The sequence below is a fragment of the Daucus carota genome, chromosome 6 (assembly GCF_001625215.2).
Source record: "Daucus carota subsp. sativus chromosome 6, DH1 v3.0, whole genome shotgun sequence".
NCBI lineage: Eukaryota > Viridiplantae > Streptophyta > Magnoliopsida > Apiales > Apiaceae > Daucus > Daucus carota.
The window spans coordinates 30,989,618-31,009,301 of NC_030386.2; the positions used below are offsets into that span (position 1 = coordinate 30,989,618).

Here is a 19,684-nt window from a genome sequence, read left to right on the forward strand (position 1 = left end):
ACAGAGTTATCTGTAGCTAAGGGAAATAACATATGGTTCCCATAGCATTTTGGTACATTGGGTGAGTGAATATTGTTAATTCTTCCCTTACCCTGTTTAATCTGAGTTAGGAGATTGCTACGTTTAGTGCCAGCCCAAACGCTTAACAAACTCGGTCACGAAGATTAACATTGTCAGTACAAAGTTGCTGTCGTCAGCCCAGAACAAAAATGCGAAACCTTGAATGGAAAAAACAACACCCGGTGAGAATTTATCATAAATCAAAACATCACAAACCCAGGCATGACTACCTTTTCTCACCGTATCAAAAAACCTGCGGTTACACTCGTGACACTGATTTTTTTGTCTATTTTTCAAACCTCAGCCTGCAGGGGAAACCAGGGCTATTAACCACCACGTTATCCTCTTCCTCAACTTGTAATGACAAACCTGATCATTACAAGTCCTCTATTTGTCCTGAATGGACCGAACTAATTAAATTTAGGAACACATGTTCTGCCGTGAGACATAAAGAATGCAGACATTGACATGGTCATGATATAGTGTATAGGTTTGGATTAAATTGGACACACCTGTACGAAATTTCGGGATCTTCCAATCATCTGTTGAAGGACGTCTTCTCAATACAATCCCTCTGTGAAGCATAATGAGTGGAATCAGCAATATTTCCTGGTTGTATCACCTTCTTCCCGCCAATCGTTTGTGGAAACATAAAGGGAGTTTGTATAACTGTTTGTACACGGAGGATTGCTATATATATGTGAATTACGTAAACTAAACAGAACAGAATGAAGCGGACAAATGAGCATTTTTAAAACACAACCTTTCACGATTCAGCAACGATAATTGGGACGGTTAAAAGTCACATCTTGTCGACGGCAAGGCTCCAATTGATGTTCCTCTAATTTTTGATCAACGAGATAAATACCCAAATGTTATTTCGCACATTTGCACACGACAACAAATGACAAAGTTACAGATACCCTAACAAGTGACATATTCGCACTCGTGAGCACGCCTATCAAGGTTTCTCAAGATCGTGGCTTAAAATTTCTACTAACCGAGCTAGCAAAGTCACCCCAAAGCCGTTTACTTTGAATTTTAAACTTGACTTACAGAACAAATTAAAACCTCATTCTTAATCGGACAGTAATATACAAATTTAAAAAGTAGAAAATCATTGCATTGACAAACACAACTGCAAGAACTCATTTAACAATATGATATCTAAACCGGCCATCACGAAATTATGAACGGTGTTTGGTTCTCTCTCCCCATATCTTGTTCGGAACTCGCGTTTACCTTTCCGAACTCCTCCACCGCACAATGACATCTTAAAAGGCAAGGTAATTATATAAGATCTTATTCACACGTTGGTAATAAAAACACATGGGAGGAAATTCAACCAAAGCAATCTCCGGATTCTGATTCTCCGCAAACGGTCACACACTTTCTCAGCAAAGTCTCCAGTCCATAAATTCAAACTTATGCTTTGGGATCATAAACATCGTCCTCCAGCTTCCTTAATGGTAGTACTATTACGAAGTCGAAGGGCAAAGCTTTGTTGGAGACAGGTTTTAAATTTCCCACTAGTACTCTGACCTGAAAGTTCTCCACAACATAACCTTCCCTTCAGCGACTCTTTGCCATAGCTCGCCAGTTTCGTGGGGTAACCAATGCCAGCACCTGATGAATTCTGCATTTTCCAATAATATAGTTTAAGACAAAAATAAAAAATCAGGAACATCCATAAAAACTTTCACTTAAGCCATTTAGCCTTACATACGTCGATGGAGACATCAAATTGTACCCTGATGGTTCTGTTTTGGAGCAACACTGTTGGCCAAAATGCGTGTGAGCTTGCTTTGATTTTCCTTCAGTTAGTGCGTTGACTTCTGGATTCGATGTGATTCAAACATCCTTCCCTGCATATTGTCCTGAACACGAAGAGAAGAAACCTATTAACTCACTTTTTCCACGTCACATTGGTTTTAATCACTTCGAAGTGTGGCAATGGAGTATATGAAAGCTAAAGTACCGCTATTATTAGCGAGGAAAGCAAGTAAAAAAACGGATTAGCTGGTGCATGAAAAAAAGGAGGGATTAGACGTGCGTTTGAGGACGATAGGGAGCATGTTACCGACGTTGTCACAATAAAACATTACCCTCTAGTTGATGGCAGTGTTTGTACATGATATCATGAAGCACCGCCAATAAGCTGGGGAGTTGATCAATCCAACAAACAACATCTATTTTGAATCGACTTAGGAAATAACATAGCAAAGCACTATCTGAGGTGTGCTCTTATCAACGTTAGAGATTGCCTTAAAAAAAAATTTAATCAATAGCCTGAGAAGATTCATTACTTCATATATTCAAAATCTTTTCCTATTTCGGTAACAAAATAAAATTGCAAGCTCGTTTAAAGTTTTGTATATTTGATAAACTGAAAAGACCAAAAATATCAAAAATATGAACTAAATAATGACAAAACTCTGTGCAAAAAGGAAACAATTTTGGGAGAAGAAGAAACTTCTACTACGAACAGTTCTGCCTCTGCATGATCTATCATGGATTAAAAATATTTGTGTCAAACATGATATTACAAAATTAATACACGCGTCGCGAAAATGAAGTAAACAAATTCGGTAGGTAACAAAAAAAAGGTTTTGACTTATTATATATACATAATAACTCACCATGAGAAATTATCTCCGTATCGATAAATTTTTTATTGGTTTTACATTTTTGCATTTACGGATTTGTACATTGTAGCAACATAAGTAGGGTTGCCTGGATGGGATATTAAATTGAAGAGAATCATTTTTCAAAAATTATTAAATTTAAAATATAAAATATCAAAATGTATTATTCAGGCTAAGCAATTAGAAGTAACATTTGAAAATAGTACATTACCATTGTACCCGATATATTACAAAAAATCACCACGCTCCAAAAATAAATCAAAAAATTAGGTCGCAGAAGAGACTGGTTTTACCATATACAACGGCATAGTTAAACTCTGTGTGGAGGTGGAAAAGTATCTCAATAACTTATTTTATACTTGTGTGTTCAACTTCGTGTTACTGATTCTTTACGTTTAGCACCATGATCAGATTGCCTATGGAAAAAAAAGTGCAAAATTTCATTGTTCCAGACGTTTTTATAAATTTAATATAGTGAAGCCGTTTCGTTGTATTACGTTTCAAGCAATACCAATAATATGTCACAATTTTTATCCCATATGTTGATTATAATTATTTTATGTTGCATGACGTCTTATTCTATTATTATTTCCTCCAAATTAGATATCCCTCAGAATATGCTGAGACGTATACAAAAAAACCATTTAGATTATACTATTTTCCTTGATTATCTATTTACATTTGTTTCAATGACATATTATAAATAATTAACTCAATTGTAGAATTATCTCAGTATCGTATTTTTTTTATTGTGTTTTACACTTTGCATTTACGGAATTTGTACAAATTTAGGTTGCCTAGGATATTAAAGTAAGAACTCATTTTTTCAAAATCTTATTAAATTTTAAATTATAAACTACTCAAAATTTCTATAGGCTTAACAATAGAAGTCAAATTTGAAATAGTATTTATGTGACACGATATATTACAACACAATCACCACTGGCTCCACAATAAAAAAAAATTACGGTCGCAGAATGGTTTTACCATTACACCACGGCAAGTACTAACTCGTGTGTGGAAAATTTCTCAAAAACTCTTTTTATTTTTTTTTATATTGTGTGTTCAACTTCGTTTGTTTACTGATTTTAATTGTTATGCCATGATTAAGATCGCCTATGGAAAAAAAGTGAAAAAATTCCTTTCCAGACGTTTTTATAATTTACTATAGGAAGCGTGTATTATCGTTTTAAAAGCAATACCATAAATAATGTCATCAATTTTATCCATCTGTTGTTTATCAATTATTTTATGTGACTGACGTTCTTATCTTATTATTATTCCTCCAAATTATTAAACCTTCCTCAGACTATGTGATTGACGTAAAATACACTATTAGATTATAATATTTTCCTTGACTAATATTTACTTTATTAAATCAGGACCTATCACTGACATTGTTAATGCTATTAAGAAAAAACTCTCTTTGGCAGAATGTATGTCAAAAAAAACTATGTGGTTACCACATTAATCTATCTTCTTGCTCTGCATCTCGAGAATTTATAAAAATAGCTAATTCTAACTCAACATAAATATTACAACAGAGGTCAATATAAAGAGTTGCAACACATATTAACCTGCTATCTACACGTTCTGTTTGATAAAAAACCTCCTGAAAAAAACATTGAGGTAATCATCAGAGGTCTTGCCTTCGTCATTCAACCACCAGAATATGAGTCCAGAAGCCGAAGTATACTCGATAGAAACTGCACAATATAACTGTCCATGACAAAATACTGGTCTTGGTAAAAGAGAAAATCCCTACTTTATCAAGTGGCTGTCCTTGGCTTTTGTTTATTGTCATGCAAAACAATCCTGAAGAGGAAATTGAGTTCTCTTGAAATTCACAATGGCCATTGGTTGTCTCGGTAGGTTCATTCACTCCGTGGTATTAGATGCTTACGTCACCATGTGTGACCACACACATTATTTCACTTCAATGCGTTCTTCTTACCAACCCGTGACACATCATCAGATTACCCTTGCATATAGCCCATTAATTTGGTTCAGATTCTCATCCAGCATCATGGCGTTCCTTATCTTGATTTGAGCTCAGTTTAGGAAACCAATGGCCGTTCAGAGAGTTCAATTTCACCGGAGAATGATTCATCAAACTATTTCCTCGCGGGCTTTATCCTCAAGGCGTCCTGACTAAAATATGTGTGTACCATCCCCTGGCACATTATCACAGAATGGCAGAATGAATTGATGTATCTACACAGCATTGTAGGGTGAGGAATCGGCGGAGAACTAAGGTAAGTGCGAGCAAAACATTTTTTCAGAGAAGGACGGATATATAATTCAATTCAAATATCTTGAACACGGTGTGTGTCATGTTGAGTGGACAACGTGTGCTCAGGTAATTGATAACACCTCGGAAATGTGTTCCTTTCTTCGAATGGTCTACTTTTCACATCGCAATCTGCGGCTGCCATTCATAAATTCTTTTATTCATCTGGTTATCTCAGCGCTATTCCCAGATTGCAATCGCATGTTCATGAAATAGGAAGGAACACCTGGCAGTGATCCCATAGTTAGATTTATTCAAAGCTGCTGCCAATAATGATTTCGCTCCGAGTTTTGCGATAACAGGCAACAAATCTGCCGGAAAATCCCCACCCAAACAACTCAGTTATTCCACCAAATGGTTTTTTGGCCTTTCGGATCACAGCAGGCAGACATATGTCCCGTTAAAGTCCGATCAACACACTCAAAAGCATAGCGGGTGTTCATAGGGCGCCCTCCATCAACTATCAAACTCGGTGAGTTTGATTAATTCACGCAAAGGTCAGCGTATACCATGTTTAATGCCAGCCACGTGAGTATGATCAAGCTTTATAGGTATATGGAAGCGAGAGTGATCAGTCCTCCCACCTGGGAGCAGTGTCGCTGCCAATTCCCTGAAGCAGCAACAGGAGGATTACAATTCGACGTTCTGAACGAGTAAGCTATCACTGTTGCCAAAGAAAGTCTTGCGCATCCACCACTTCCGTTACAAACGACTATATCCACCTTTCTTTGCGAGCCACAGAATCAATGACTGAATTATATACACACCTCTGGCCTGAATTAACTTCTGGGTAGTTACGCCATCGTGAAACCTTCCTTCACTTCTCTAAACATTTGTATGATGTTCTCCTCTATGATAAGTCTTCACAAATCCGCATTTCTGTAGTTATCTGTGGGAAAGGCAGGTCTGGAAGTCTTTCAACCTTATTTCCTATTCATTAAACAACTTTTTCAATTTCTGCAAGGACAACAATATCAATCCAGAGAAGGGTAACTAATGATGTTAGGACAGCCTGTGATATGAACTGCGCCAATAATTTTTCAATTCCTAGACCTCTGGTTCTTGGTTTCTTTGCTGCAAAATTAAACAGTAGGTAAGATTGTTGGAATTGAAATTATGAGGAAAGCGAAAGGCAATATAATTACCAGCCTTCGGCGCTTTGTTAAGATCAATCACTGATTCTTGGGAATTTATTATTTTGTTAACCCCTGGACCACGACGTCGCGGCTTTGCTTTGAAACTGCACATGCATAAAAATAAAAAAAATACACATAAGCACATGTATTACATGCCAGTTCAAGCATCACCAACCATGCGAAAAGGCTGTAGTGTAGCTAATACCATCCTTTTTTACTGAGTCTTTTTTTGATACAACTGGAGCATCAACAGCAAGCATGTGCGAATACAACTTTGAAACTGCAGGACCTCTTCCTCTACGTCTGGGAGCTGCGCGTGAAATTGTCTCATTTTGGAAATAAATTATAGGTCATTAGACTTTTACAATTATGTACTGAACAGCAGACATGGTGCACGTGGAGTATGATAACTTACCCTCAGAATTACCACATCCATCAATATATAATTGTGTGTTCTCATGGCCACTACTTTTGACAACATTTTCTTTTGGTTGATTATAATGAGCAGGAGCATACTGGCCGACACCTGAAAGAAGCATGGTATCGTAAAATACAATTAAAGTTGATGATATTTAAGAGGAGAGTGACGATGAAAAGTGCTTTTGTTACTTCCAGATAAAGAGTTTTGTGTGACACATGGCTGCGTTTGATTGAACCCCGGGACGTGCTGCTGAGTTGACAAAGGGATGTTCAGAGCAGGCGCATTGATGTCAAGAGATCGGAGAGGTTGCCTTTCGGTAAAAACTTTATCTGATAAATCCGGAAAAAAAAGTCAGATAACTTTATTCCAGATATGAACCCAGTCAACAAACAGAGGTATGCTTAATATTTAATGCATGTATATTCTGTGTATTGCTCCAAGAATCATGACCACTATGCACAGACATGAGAATACAGGAGGTGCTATTGTATCTATAGCCATGGCAGCAAATAATCTTTGCAAATTGCCAGTGTTTGCCACTGGATCATCTTCTGTCTATTTTCTACTTTTAAAAGGTGAAAACAGCTCTCTCAAAACCTGGTGGTTATCTTTTATATCATTTTATAAAAAGATTAACAAAGAGTATCTTTTATATCATTTTATAAAAAGATTAACAAAGAGCAAGTACATTAATCTAATCAAAAATTAACAAAGTAACAAAATAGACTAAAGAGGCAAGTTTGAAATTTAACCCATTGGGATTAAGTAGCTACTGATAAGGTACTAAAGAGGCAGTGTGACCATGTTATATGCAAAGTACTAAGGTAGGTATACACATGTAAGCTCTGGTTTTTTATGCTTTGGAGAAAACTTAAAAAAGTGACATACCAGCATTTGTATTAGCATTGTTCCTTGTGTTGACATTTGAAGGCATCGTTGAAAGCATCCTCTTGTGCAAGAATTCATCGAGTGCTGTTCCACCGCTGCGACGTTTAACGGCTACCAAATGCGAGATGCAAATCATCAACAACGGGGAGATCAAGTTTGACAATGGGGAGTAAAGAACTGTATACCTGCCTCGTAGTATGGATCACCCGTCCGAACTACTCGCTTGCGTCCTGTAAGTCGTCGTTGTTAAATCCATGTTTTTATGATACAGAGCATAACCAAGTTCCATATTAATTAAGTACCAAGAACATACCTGCCAATTCACTTTCTGTAGAACGTGCCGAGTCTTTTTCGTCGAGCACCATATCTGCACAGAAGGAACGTCAGTAATGATCACACAAACATTACAATGATCCACGCTTTTTAGGTGCATAGTTGACCTTGGACAGGATGCATACCGACAAAGAAAGAAGGTGTAGAATTGCAGGTTAAACTAAAACTACCTGTCGATCGGGAAGGATTTCTGCGTGGAGATGGTGGCTGGTCCATTGATCATAACAGTTGAGAGTGGTTACAACATATTTGAATTTGAATTGTTATGTCAGGATCTATAACATCGGATGTACCACCCAATGCTTGGACTTAAAACCACCTGTCAACAAAGACGCTAGTGGTTCAGGTGGCTGAGGTTCTTTTGGAAGCTTAACATTTCTGTTCTTGCAACACAGAGAAGAAGTCGGTGCTTGGCTTTTGGACGTCTTATTATTACACTCTTCATTCCACATTTGTGTACCATAAATTCCACACAAGTTAAACATAATTAGATAATGTTATATCAGAGAAAATATATTATAAGAGACTGGAAAATAGGAAAGAGATGATTTCAAACAGCTATAAACGTATTTCGAGGTTGAGCAATACCATTATCTGCATTATGAAAGTCTTCCATTATATAGCACATCTCTGAACGTAGATCATTTGCTTGACTGTTATTCCTTTTGTGAACTTGCGTGGGAGGGAGTTGGAATGTGATATTAGATTTTGCTGACATGTTGCAATTAGATGCGCCTGGTGGTGATTTTCGGCACAGGTGAGTCATGTTATTTACATCAATGGGAGTGAAAGGAGAGCGACCTGAGAGAGAAAAATGTTAGATTATAAGGAACTGGTATGATATATTTCATGCTACCTTAAGTCATGATTGCAGCAGATTTATAATATTTCATGCTGCCCTTAAGTAACAAAGATAACTTGATACCAAAAATTCATATCCCTAAATGGATATTTGCACACCAGATACTAAATACGGTAAATCCCCAAATGGTATTATATTATTTAATAATGCAGTACAATACACATGTTTATTATATAAATGGTATGTTTCAGTGTCGTTGTAATATATGTGTATATGTAATTATATTTGCCTGCAGGATGAAAAGGTTTTTGTTTATCATATAATATTAACATTGTTGAGCAGTGTAATGTGTGATATGAATTTAGGAATTATATTATTATAAATTTAACTTGATATTTTGGATTATTTGTCATTTTTTGTAGTGGCTTATGCCAACTGAGGGAGATCTTTGGAACCTGAAGGTGTAGAGAAGACATGGCGAATTAAGCAGGAGTCCATTGCTCGCAAAGTAGATATATCTAGCTCAAGGAATCAATATGATATTTTCCCTCCAGGTTATTAGTTCAGTAACTTCTTTTCAATCTTGCTTCACACTGTGTTTTGTATATTATATAAATTTTTTGGGCGCCATTGTTTTTATTTATCTTGTGCTATATATAAGTTTTGAGGAACCTATTGGTACAAAATATTATATAACTATAAGGAACCATGCAACTTACTCTGTATTTAAGATGTTAATTTCATAACCAAAACTTTAAGTAAGTTGTTGTCCATACCATACAACTTTTCGATTTTTGGTCCATGTTTCCGACTCTTCATAGCTATGAATCATGAACAACTAATCGTTAAAGTTCTTGATAATTTAATTTCATAAATTGTACTAACATAGAGCATGAGAGAAACCTGGATTTGTAATTCACTATCCTCAAAAAATCAAGTCATATGGGGGATCTTTTTTATCTATCCTGGTGGAAAAAGAACACATGATTCATATATTAGACAGGGGAAAAAAGAGCTCTAAAAACTTACACATAGGATAGTGAATGTATTAGATTCTGCAAATCATCAGGCAATAAACCAATTTCGTCAACTAAGACGTTTATCCCATGCTAAAGCTAATGCCCTTATAAACTTGATCTGATTTCTGCAAGAAGAATCTCTTCACTTTGATGCATTAAACTGAAGCTAACCTAAATTTTGAATCCACAACACATTCATAAAAATAAAAATATAATGTTGTATAAGTTGTTTATTCCATGCTAAAGCTAATGTTCTTAGTCTTGTTTCCGATAATCCATGTAGACCTCTTTTTTTGCTCCAACTTAAATTTATAGCATAACAATGTCACCACTCTCATCTTTTCAAGTTCTTGGTTTTTACTGGCCATTGTTACAGCAAAAAGTGCAAATTTAGAAGTGAATGAAAGAGGCTTCAATGTTATGCATCCCACGCTAAAGCTATTGGAGCTAACCATGATTTCAATTCATGTGCAGTCAATGAAAGTTCTTAATATACAATAGATATGGAGCATATAAAACTCATAGCTACTTGTCTTTTCATATATAAAGAATGAAAGTTCTTGATTTACCAGTAAAATGACCATGCAAGCTCAACTTTTATAACAATATCTTCAAGCTCTCCAGAGTCCCTAGCCTATAGTGTCAAGGAAGAACATCAATAAAAAATATAACATCTAAAGGATCGCTCTGCCTTAAAATGAAATAACTTGCATATCTAATTCTTGCGAACCATCTGCTATGTGCATCTGTTATGTCCACAATATTGATACTCTTAAATGACTTCACAATGGCATCAAAAAACACAAAGAACAATTTGCTTAGTTAGACATTCTAACAAACACTTTATGACCTTTGAATTATACTAACCATAAATAAGAAATCATACATGGCAAATTATAACAAAATCAAAATAAATTGAATCCAAAAGAATTAAAAGACAAATTCTTTCCATTCAAATGCCTATAATATCAAAAAAAAATATTCAAAAAAGATGTTCAAAAAATATTCCTTCTGTATCACAACACAAATATTTCATTTGCACAAAACTGTTCTAACCTTTCTCAAATTTCTTGGTAATGAAATCAACAGAAATCGTGGGTGAGTGGATTGTAGTTTAGATTGATCTCCACCTACAAAATCAACCTAAGCAGATAAGATGACCTATTATCAAACACGTTCAATACAAAATCATGCACTCAATTAATCGTACCTGCAGTGTCCGTACAAAAAATCCGTGAATTAATGCTTATACGTGCAGTTCAGATTCAGTAACCCAGGAGCCAAATGGATGTAAACCTGGTTCAAAACCCGTCTAGCAAAGGAACTGCGTTTGAAAAACCATGCTTTAGTTGGACGCCGCAGTTTGAAATAGTCTCGAAGATCGACAGAAGTTCGTAGATATGAGCCATAAGGTTGAAGATTTTGAGAACTATTTTGAGAACTATTAGAAGATCGTAGATATGAGCCATAAGGTTGAAGATTGTTTTGACAGACTCTTAATTCCCTACATTATTAGTATATCAGAATGTAGGGAATGTACGAAACCAAGGCACATGACTAAACACCTGCATTGCTAAAAAAGGACTCCCACATCAAAAATCAAAAAATGGTTGCTCTTTGTATCAGCAGTAGAAACAAAATTGCATCAGAAAGGAGCACATCATAGTTTATGTAGAATATTTTAACTGGTCTTTAAAAAGCAAAGATCTCTAAAAATGAAATCTTGTCAGCACAGAGAATATATTACATGCCTTTATATAACTTTGTTGTTATGTTGAGTTCAATTTACTTCTAAATCACGAAACATGTAAGTTCCTCACCAACTATGTTATATTGACATTTGGACCACGTCTTCTTTTGGAGTTCCTGGTTTATGAGTATGAATTGTAAGATTTCAGGGCAACATACATTCGAAAAGATTGATATACACAAATTAAAATCTTGGTTGTAGAGGTGTCGGTCACCTATCATGTCCATTGTAGCTTGGCAGTGGTCGTTGCGGGATCATCTATGTGATCCCGGATACAAAAATGCCGCTTCCACTGACATCAATTGAGAGGCGGTGACACACAAACTAAATACTCAATGTGGACGATATGGGACATGCACGTGATAAAAAGACAGCAATATGTCAACAAAATTCCCTTCCATTTCTCATCCTAAGTCCCCGGAAAGTTTCATTCCCGTTATGGTGACAAAGTTGCCATTAGTATGAAGATTTAGGCTAATTTAGATATGAAAGATTTAGCTCTACACTATGATCTCAATTTCAGTTACCTCGTCAATAATCTTGTATATGTATGATCCATCAGGATGTGTATCTGAAAACAATCATTATATATCAGGGCAATCATGCATCATAAACCAATCATTATAGGTGACAGAGAAAAGAAACGGGTGGCAGAGCAATTGAGCTCAGCACCCGCACTTGATCTTATAAGCAGACTACTCGCATAAATGAAATACACTACTCCTACTTTATCTCAATTAATTCATCACTCACCGGTTCAACTCCATGTGCTTTCAAATGCCGATTGGCTGGTGACAGGGATGATTACACCTTCAACGGGGATCGTGTTATTTTCTTTAACAACATGACTTGGACCACAGAGACATGAAATATGTGGCTAGATCATACACAGAGCAAAAATAGGTAAAATAATTAAACAAAATCACAGAGAATATAAATCAAACACCTTGAATGCATTCATCATCTAACTTATCAGCTTAACCTATACACAATACAGGAGCGTATATATGGGTACAGATTAACCTACTTGTCGACGGGGGAGGAATACGTGGTGGAGAGGGTGGCTTGTCCGTCGTTGGCTATGCAGAAACGAACACAACCATAACTGATCCAGTGCAGCCTGTCTTCCCCGGTACTTGATCTCTGATATCCTGGAGATCGAAAGTGATTTTGGAATAATAAATGGGGGAGAGAATGTAACAGCCCGCGTGAGTGTAGGAGATGGAGCACGGAGCAATTCAGAAAACACTTGTGTTCAATTCTTAGCAGGGGACAGGCAGAGGAGATTGAAGACATGAGAACACTGGAGAATTCGAATAGTGGATAAGGAATCAGGTATAAACTATGCCTGCTTTTGAAACACACATGCCTGGCGAATGAATTGCTGATCATAAGCTTGAAGATGGTTTTGCAAGATCTGGAATTCAAAATTTTGAATTAGGACGTGAGAGATAAGGTAACGGAAGCACGATCAATTATCCGGGAGAAAAAAACTGAGATGGGCAGATGGGTTAACGGATTTACGGGTCGGTGGGTCGGTGGAGCAGGCAAAAAAATATGGGTAAAATTTGGAGTATTTTTGGGGCCTTCACTAGCATGCATTAAGAATACTAGGGAATTATGCCCGCGCTTCGCGAGCTCCCTTTAAAATAATTAATAATTCATAAAATTGCTGTATTATGGATTATTTTGTAAAACTGGAAGCATATGGGAATTTATACTAATACGAAAAATAATTAAATCAACAAATGACGACCACGATAAAACATCAGTAGAGTCCATGGGTAAGACGGAGTATAAGGCAATATATTTGCCTGATACTAAATTGCTTTTTGACAAAAATATTCTCTTACGTGAACACAGCAGAGCAATACATATCAAATAGCCTCTCTGATAATTTTCTTGACAAACACAAAGACGTGGCTCCAGTTCTTAACAGCTATGAACAAACAATTATTCTAAACGTCTTTACTATTTTTTCTTGTAAAGCTTCTCAATCAAATCTGCTGCATCTTGAACTGTGGCAATGGTCTGAGCACTTTCTTCTTCCACGCTGATCCCAAACTATTTCAAGTGCTGAAAATTTTTGAGTCTCCAGAAACTATTTCAAGTGCTGAAAATGATTCTCCATTCTTCATATACATATGTACCACTTTTAGATATACATATGTACATGATTATACCCCAGAAACATGAATAAAATCTAAGTGAAATTCAACTCACATTGTCAAAATCATCTTGCTTTATAAAAAATCCTTCAGACTATATATCTCAAATAAAAAATGCAATCATGCTCTTTGAAAATTATAAAGCAGACATAGTCTAATGAAATAATAAAGCAAATGAGGTCATCTGATAAAAAGAAACTTATGAAATCAAAGCCTAACTGGATGAATAGAATTCATTTTTAACAGAAAGAAAATCCTAGGATGAAACCCAAAACAATAATCTGAATCAAGGAATGATGCGGCACAAATCTGCCTCACAGCAACCCAGTTCTTATTAGCTCCCATGTCGTACTTAGCATCTAGTTCTTCAGATCAAATGATAGGCCAAAACTCCATGAAGCCATCATTGATCAACCTACATATAGAATATAATATGGGAAAAATAACACAAATTTGATCCATCACATTAAATAATAGATTTGTTTCATAATATAAAAGACAAAACTTGGTATAATTTTACCAGTGTCTGAACGTTGTCACTTCCGGGCATTCAAGGTTCACATAAATCTTGGTGGACGAAAGATTAGTTATCTTAATAGTCCCTGTAGAAGATATAGATGATTTAGCACAAAAGGTAAAGACTTTAAAGCTTAATTTTTTGCAACGTAGCTACTTCTCTTACCTCTAAACTCAGAATTCTTGTGCTTGCCATTATGACAATCTTGGGATTTGCAAATTGATCGTCATACAACGATAACGCGTCAGGGTTGAAGGGTCCCGATATATGCACTTTGTGTCTAACACTGATTTCATATTTATAAAGATGTTACAGTAAGAAGTTATAAGTTATGCACTTATACAGTAGTAAATAGGCCAAATTATACCTTCCATCATATATTGTGAATTTTATAATTTCTACTGGACCATGGTTTGTCTGGGATTCCTGGATTGGTTCAAGATCTTCCACCATTCCCATTACATCTATTACAACATAGTACATAGATTAATGATACAGAATGGAAATGATTAAAAGATTTTTGGTAGCATACCGACCTATGGAGAATTCATTTAGCCAATTTGGATTTCCTTCAACAACATGTTCCTGCAAGTCTTCCAGTGGAATAATTTCAAACCTGTGCATTTGAATTGTAAATTCCTCTTCCGGAATAACATTGATTCGGGTCGCCTCTGTAAATGCTATTTGGCGTGGGTGAAGCACAGGTCGGAAAATGCCATTGGCAGGTATGACACTGAAATTCCTAACCATGCACACAACTCCTTCATTGATTAAATTCTGGAATTGAATCCATATTTCAGGGGTAGTGGATGCATGCACGTGAGTGTTCTGGATTTACAGCAAATACAAAAATATTAGAAATTGTTTTCATGTCACGGACAACAGAAATTTATTTGTATTACCTCTGAATCTAACAGGAGCAAGTTCCATCTGACTATGACACCATTTGGTATTGTCGAAGGCCATATTCTTGTAACACGGACCCTTACGTTCCATGTCATCTTGCTTCCATCCACAACCGCGAGATGATCGTGTGCATCCATGAACCAACCTGTATGATCGGTTTTGGCTGACCTACTTCTCTATACTGATCAAGTCAAGATGCGATAAGTGTACAAACCTTATTTATTTATATTTATAGCCTAGAAGAAGGAAAGATAAGTGCATGATGATAGTCTATTGCCTAAAAAACGGAGATTTGGTACAATGAAGGCCTCTGTTACTAATACTGAGTTGGCAAATATATCTGATAGTGTAATTAGTCAAACATAATTTTATATAAAATCCTATGTTGATTCAACGTGTTACTGCATGAAATATGGCAATGGTAATTTGCAAGCCTGCAATTTTGTATTACTTTTTATGGGTACAAATAAGTTAATGGTAATTTCAATTTAAAAAATACTAATTTAAAATACTAATCATATACAATTTATTTTCAATTTGGATGTTTATAAATTATCCCAAAAGAAACAATGTTTAGTATAAAATGACTGAAATTAATTTGGTGTCATCCAAAAACACTAAAAAAATTAGTATAAAATTTGCAAGAAATGAAATAGAGTAATTTAAAAAATGTTAGACACATCATCATTTAAAACTGAATTTGATACATGAATAACATACCAGTTTAAAATATATCAAGTTTATATATATAGATACCTTATGTAAATATTGGCCCAGTGAAAATAATATATGAAAATTTAAAAATTTCCCAAACAATTTCAAAATTTAAAATAATGAAGAGGTATATTACGTTTAAAGTCATTAAAAATAAATTTGAAATATAAATTGAAGCCTATCAGGCTCATTAAAAAAAGAGTTAAACAAAATAATAACAATAAATATGTCATTAATTTTTACCACCTATGCTTATTATATTTATTTCTCAAACATTATATCACACAAAAAGACTTGCATGTCGATAAATTAAAATCACTTTCTAACCCCAAATAGAAATCCAAAAGTAAAAAATAATATATGTATATTAATTTTGTTTATTGTATTAAATTGTAGATATTATAAAATTTTAGAGGTCAAATTAAATTTTAGATATTATAAAATTTTAGAGGTCAAAAAAAGTGAAAATAGAAGGGTAAAAAAAATCAATGGGAATAACTATGAAAAACTTTTGACTCTAAGTATGTTTTCAGATAAAAGAAATAAATTTAACCTCACTTTTTAACTCAGTTTGGTTTTATAAAAAGTAAAAAATAATTGTTGTATAGTGTATTTGTTTTTGCAGAATAAATGAGAAGATTGATGGGAAACTATTTTTATTCCAGAACCATGTTTAAAAAGCAGTCGAAAGTTTCCAAACCAATTCTCAAAGATTGCAGGGAAAGAAAGCTCAGCTATCTTAAAACCTTACACAGCTAGTGAATAATGAATAGTAAAAAAAAGGGCATGGGTGTAAAGCGAGTTCCATGACAAACCAAGTGCAAATTATGAGATAGTTTTGCATAAACAACGATAGACTGAAAGCATTTGGATCCAATACATCTGGAAAACAATTCAACAAAAACTAAGACATAAGACCTTGTCCTGAAACTGGAATAAAACAGAACAACTTAGGGAAACACTCCAATCACAGTGGAGAACAAAAAAAACTTCTTGAAACAAATTGAAAACGTCTAGTAATTGCAGAAAAAAGAGCACAGGCCGCAGCACAGGGGTGCATAATCAAGCCGCTTGTAGCATCATGCTGGGGTATCCTCCTACAGGCAGATACATAAATAATTTAAGATATATTACTTAACAGGATGGAGTATTCATATTCAATCATAGAAATGGAGGAATGTACCACTTTGATTTTCTTTGTGGCTGAATGAGATGAACCTGGAGTTTCAAAAAGCTCAATGCCAGGAACAACCTGTTTTGTGAAAAGACTGTATATAAATTATTCTGGTTTAAGTTAAAAGTATATACGAAAATAAAAACACAGACAATATTAAATACATACAGAGTCACCCTCCATAGAAAATGAACTGGTAGCCTGAGTTGGTGATGCCAAAACCATTGCACCTTCGTACATTGCAGAATCACACAAATCTACTACATTGTAGAGATTACTATCTCCGGCCACATTAGCATCTGTTAACTGCAGCAGAACAATGACCTCTTTTCCGATAATGCTACCAAGATAGCAGATGCAACAGTGACAGAGTTATCCTGTAGCAAGGGAAATAACAATGAGTTCCCATAGCCATTTTGGTTACAGTGGGTGAGGAATATTGTTAATCTTCCCTTACCTGTTTAATCTGAGTTAGGAGATTAGCTACAGTAGTGCCAGCCAAACGCTTAACAACTCGGTCAAGAAGAATTACATTTGTCAGTAACGTGCTGTCGTCAGCCAGAACAAAAATGCGAAACCTTGAATGGAAAAGCAACACACGGTGAGAATTTATTCATAAAATACAAAACATCACAACCAAGGATGACTTACCTTTTCTCACAGTATCCAAAACTGCGGTTACACTCGTGACACTTGAATTTTTTGTCTATTTTTTCAACCTCAGCCTGGCAGGAAACACAGCTATTGAACCACCAGTTATCCTCTTCCTCAACTTTGGTAATGACAAACTTGATCATTACAGTCCTCTAATTTGGTCATGAATGGACAGAACTAATTAAATTTAGGAAAACATGTTCTGCCAGTGAGAATAAAGAATGCAGACATTGACATGGCATCATGATATAGTGTATAGGTTTGGATTAAATTGACAAACCTTGTACCGAAAATTTCCGGGATCTTCAATCATCTGCTTGAAGGACGTCTTCTCAATAACAATCCTTGTGGAAGCATTAGATGTGGAATCAGCATATACTTTTCCTGGTTTATAACCTTCTTCCCGCAATCTGTGTGAAACATAAAGGGAGTTTGTAAATGTGTAACCGAGGATTGCTAATATGTGACATTACTGTAACTAAACAGACAGAATGAAGCGGACAAATGAAGCATTTTTAAAACACAACCTTTCACGATATTCAGCAACTGAATCAATTGGGAGGTTAAAGTAAATCTTTGTCGACGGCAAGGCTCCAATTTGATGTTCCTCTAATTTTTGATCAACAGATAAATACCAAAATGTTATTTCCGCACATTTGCACATGACAACAAAATGAAAAGTATACCGCATACCCCTAAAAGTTGACAATTTCGCACTCGTGAGCACGCCTATCACAGGTTTCTCAAGATCTGGCTTAAAACTTTCACTAACCGAGCTAGCAAAGTCACCCCAAAGCGTTACTTTGAATTTTAAACTGACATTACAGAACAAATTAAAACCTCATTCTTAACGGACAGTAATATACAAATTAAAAAGTAGAAAATCATGCATGAAAACACAACTGCAAGAACTCATTAAAAATATGATATCTAACCGGCCATCCGTAAATATGAACCGGGTTTGGTCTCTCTCCCCATATCTTGTCGGAACTCGCTTTACCTTGTCGAACTCCTCCACAGCACCAATGACATCTGTAAAAAGGAAGGTTAATTAAATATAAGATCTTATTCACACGTGGTAATAAAAAACATGGGAGAAATTCAACCATAAGCAAATTCCGGATTCTGATTCTCCGACAAACGGTCACACTCCTCAAGCAAGTCTCCCATGTCCATAAATTCAAACTTATGCTTTGGGATCATAACATCGTCCTCCACTTCCTTAATGGTAGTACTATTAAGAAGTCGAAGGCAAAGCTTTGTTGAGACAGGTTTTAATTTCCCAATAGTATCTCTGACCTGAAAGTTCTCAACAACATAAACCTTCCCTTCAGCGACCTCTTTGCCAATAGCTCGCCAGTTATCGGGGTAAACATATGCATGCACATGAGAATTCTGCATTTTCCAAATAATATAGTTAAGATCAAAAATAAAAATATCAGGAACATCATAAAAACTTTCACTTAAGCCATTAGCCTTACATCATCGTCGAGGAGAATCAAATTGTATCCCTTGATGGTTGATGTTTCTGGAGCAAATGTTGGCCAAAAGCGTGTGAGCCTTGCTTTGATTTTCCAGTTAGTGCGTGACTTCTCGAGATTCTGAATGTGATCAAACATCCTTCCCTGCATATTGTCCTGAACTGAAGAAACTATTAACTCACTTTTTCACGCTCAATTGGTTTAATGACTTCGAAGTGTGGAATGAGTATATAGAAAGCTAAAGTACAGCTATTATATAGGCGAGGAAAAGCAAGTAAAAAAGATAGCTAGGTGCATGAAAAAAGGAGGGATAGACGTGCGTTGAGGACGATAGGGAGCAGTTACCGACGGTTGTCACTAAAACATTACCCGTAGTTGATGGCAGTTGTGTACATGATATCATGAAGCACGCATAAGCTGGGGAGTTGATAATAACAAACAACATCTATTTTGAATCGACTTGGAAATAACATAGAAAAGCATATATGAGGTTGCTCTGTATCAAATCGTTAGAGATTGCCTTAAAAAAAATTATATCAATTAGCCTGAGAAGATCATTACTCATTATATTCAAAATCTTTTCCTTATTTCGTAAAAAAATAAAATTGCAAGCTACGTTTAAAGTTTTGTATATTTGATAAACTGAAGACCAAAATTCAAAAATATGAAATAAATAATGACAAAACTCTGTGCAAAAAGGAAACAATTTTTGGAGAAACTTCTAAC

The 19,684-nt window shown here is 35.5% G+C and overlaps 2 protein-coding genes and 1 long non-coding RNA gene across 19 annotated transcripts; all 3 read right to left on the reverse strand.

The window, feature by feature from the left end:
- Positions 1–6,283: 6,283 nt before the first annotated feature.
- LOC135147366 (uncharacterized) lies at positions 6,284–12,554 on the reverse strand. Of its 16 annotated transcripts, XM_064080572.1 has the most exons (17): positions 12,372–12,553; positions 12,098–12,221; positions 11,872–11,915; positions 10,805–10,918; positions 10,651–10,724; positions 10,306–10,374; positions 10,164–10,228; positions 9,479–9,540; positions 9,352–9,396; positions 8,362–8,574; positions 7,944–8,212; positions 7,754–7,807; positions 7,626–7,670; positions 7,441–7,551; positions 6,741–6,881; positions 6,547–6,657; positions 6,284–6,441 (listed from the first exon to the last, which is right to left on the reverse strand). In XM_064080572.1, exons 11-17 carry the CDS (start codon positions 7,987–7,989, stop codon positions 6,299–6,301), a joined length of 651 nt encoding a protein of 216 aa, XP_063936642.1. In that variant the 5' UTR covers positions 7,990–8,212; positions 8,362–8,574; positions 9,352–9,396; positions 9,479–9,540; positions 10,164–10,228; positions 10,306–10,374; positions 10,651–10,724; positions 10,805–10,918; positions 11,872–11,915; positions 12,098–12,221; positions 12,372–12,553; the 3' UTR covers positions 6,284–6,298. The 16 variants fall into 16 exon arrangements, with proteins under 16 accessions (XP_063936642.1, XP_063936651.1, XP_063936641.1 ...); XM_064080581.1 differs by lacking the exons at positions 9,352–9,396; positions 9,479–9,540 and adding an exon at positions 9,605–9,719 and having other exon boundaries at positions 12,372–12,554; XM_064080571.1 differs by lacking the exon at positions 10,306–10,374 and having other exon boundaries at positions 9,479–9,535.
- Positions 12,555–13,136: 582 nt separating this feature from the next.
- LOC135147344 (uncharacterized) lies at positions 13,137–14,202 on the reverse strand. Its single transcript, XR_010284881.1, has 2 exons — positions 14,033–14,202; positions 13,137–13,927 (listed from the first exon to the last, which is right to left on the reverse strand). It is a non-coding gene; the product is annotated as an uncharacterized LOC135147344 (long non-coding RNA).
- Positions 14,203–16,464: 2,262 nt separating this feature from the next.
- Positions 16,465–19,343, reverse strand: LOC135147006 (uncharacterized). 2 transcript variants are annotated; one of them, XM_064079106.1, is made up of 11 exons: positions 18,959–19,342; positions 18,584–18,872; positions 18,413–18,509; positions 18,171–18,292; positions 18,005–18,086; positions 17,758–17,887; positions 17,475–17,629; positions 17,281–17,401; positions 16,992–17,200; positions 16,833–16,901; positions 16,465–16,746 (listed from the first exon to the last, which is right to left on the reverse strand). In XM_064079106.1, the coding sequence occupies exons 1-9, from the start codon at positions 19,106–19,108 to the stop codon at positions 17,126–17,128; spliced, it is 1,221 nt and encodes a 406-aa protein (XP_063935176.1). In that variant the 5' UTR covers positions 19,109–19,342; the 3' UTR covers positions 16,465–16,746; positions 16,833–16,901; positions 16,992–17,125. The 2 variants fall into 2 exon arrangements, with proteins under 2 accessions (XP_063935176.1, XP_063935177.1); XM_064079107.1 differs by lacking the exons at positions 18,005–18,086; positions 18,171–18,292 and having other exon boundaries at positions 18,959–19,343.
- Positions 19,344–19,684: the final 341 nt, after the last annotated feature.

What these genes read in the sequence shown, in the direction of transcription:
- LOC135147366 (XM_064080581.1), bottom strand. Translation starts at nt 7,989, where the DNA reads ATGGACCAGCCACCATCTCCACGCAGAAATCCTTCCCGATCGACAG. An exon ending in AAATCCTTCCCGATCGACAG is followed by an intron (nt 7,808 to 7,943) that starts GTAGTTTTAGTT and finishes CCTTCTGTGCAG; the next exon opens with ATATGGTGCTCGACGAAAAA. An exon ending in TGGATGTGGTAATTCTGAGG is followed by an intron (nt 6,442 to 6,546) that starts GTAAGTTATCAT and finishes TTTCACGCGCAG; the next exon opens with CTCCCAGACGTAGAGGAAGA.
- LOC135147006 (XM_064079106.1), bottom strand. Translation starts at nt 19,108, where the DNA reads ATGCAGGGAAGGATGTTTGATCACATTCAGAATCTCGAGAAGTCACGC. An exon ending in GTTGCTGAATATCGTGAAAG is followed by an intron (nt 17,888 to 18,004) that starts GTTGTGTTTTAA and finishes TGTTTCACACAG; the next exon opens with ATTGCGGGAAGAAGGTTATA. An exon ending in TTTGGATACTGTGAGAAAAG is followed by an intron (nt 17,402 to 17,474) that starts GTAAGTCATCCT and finishes TTTCCATTCAAG; the next exon opens with GTTTCGCATTTTTGTTCTGG.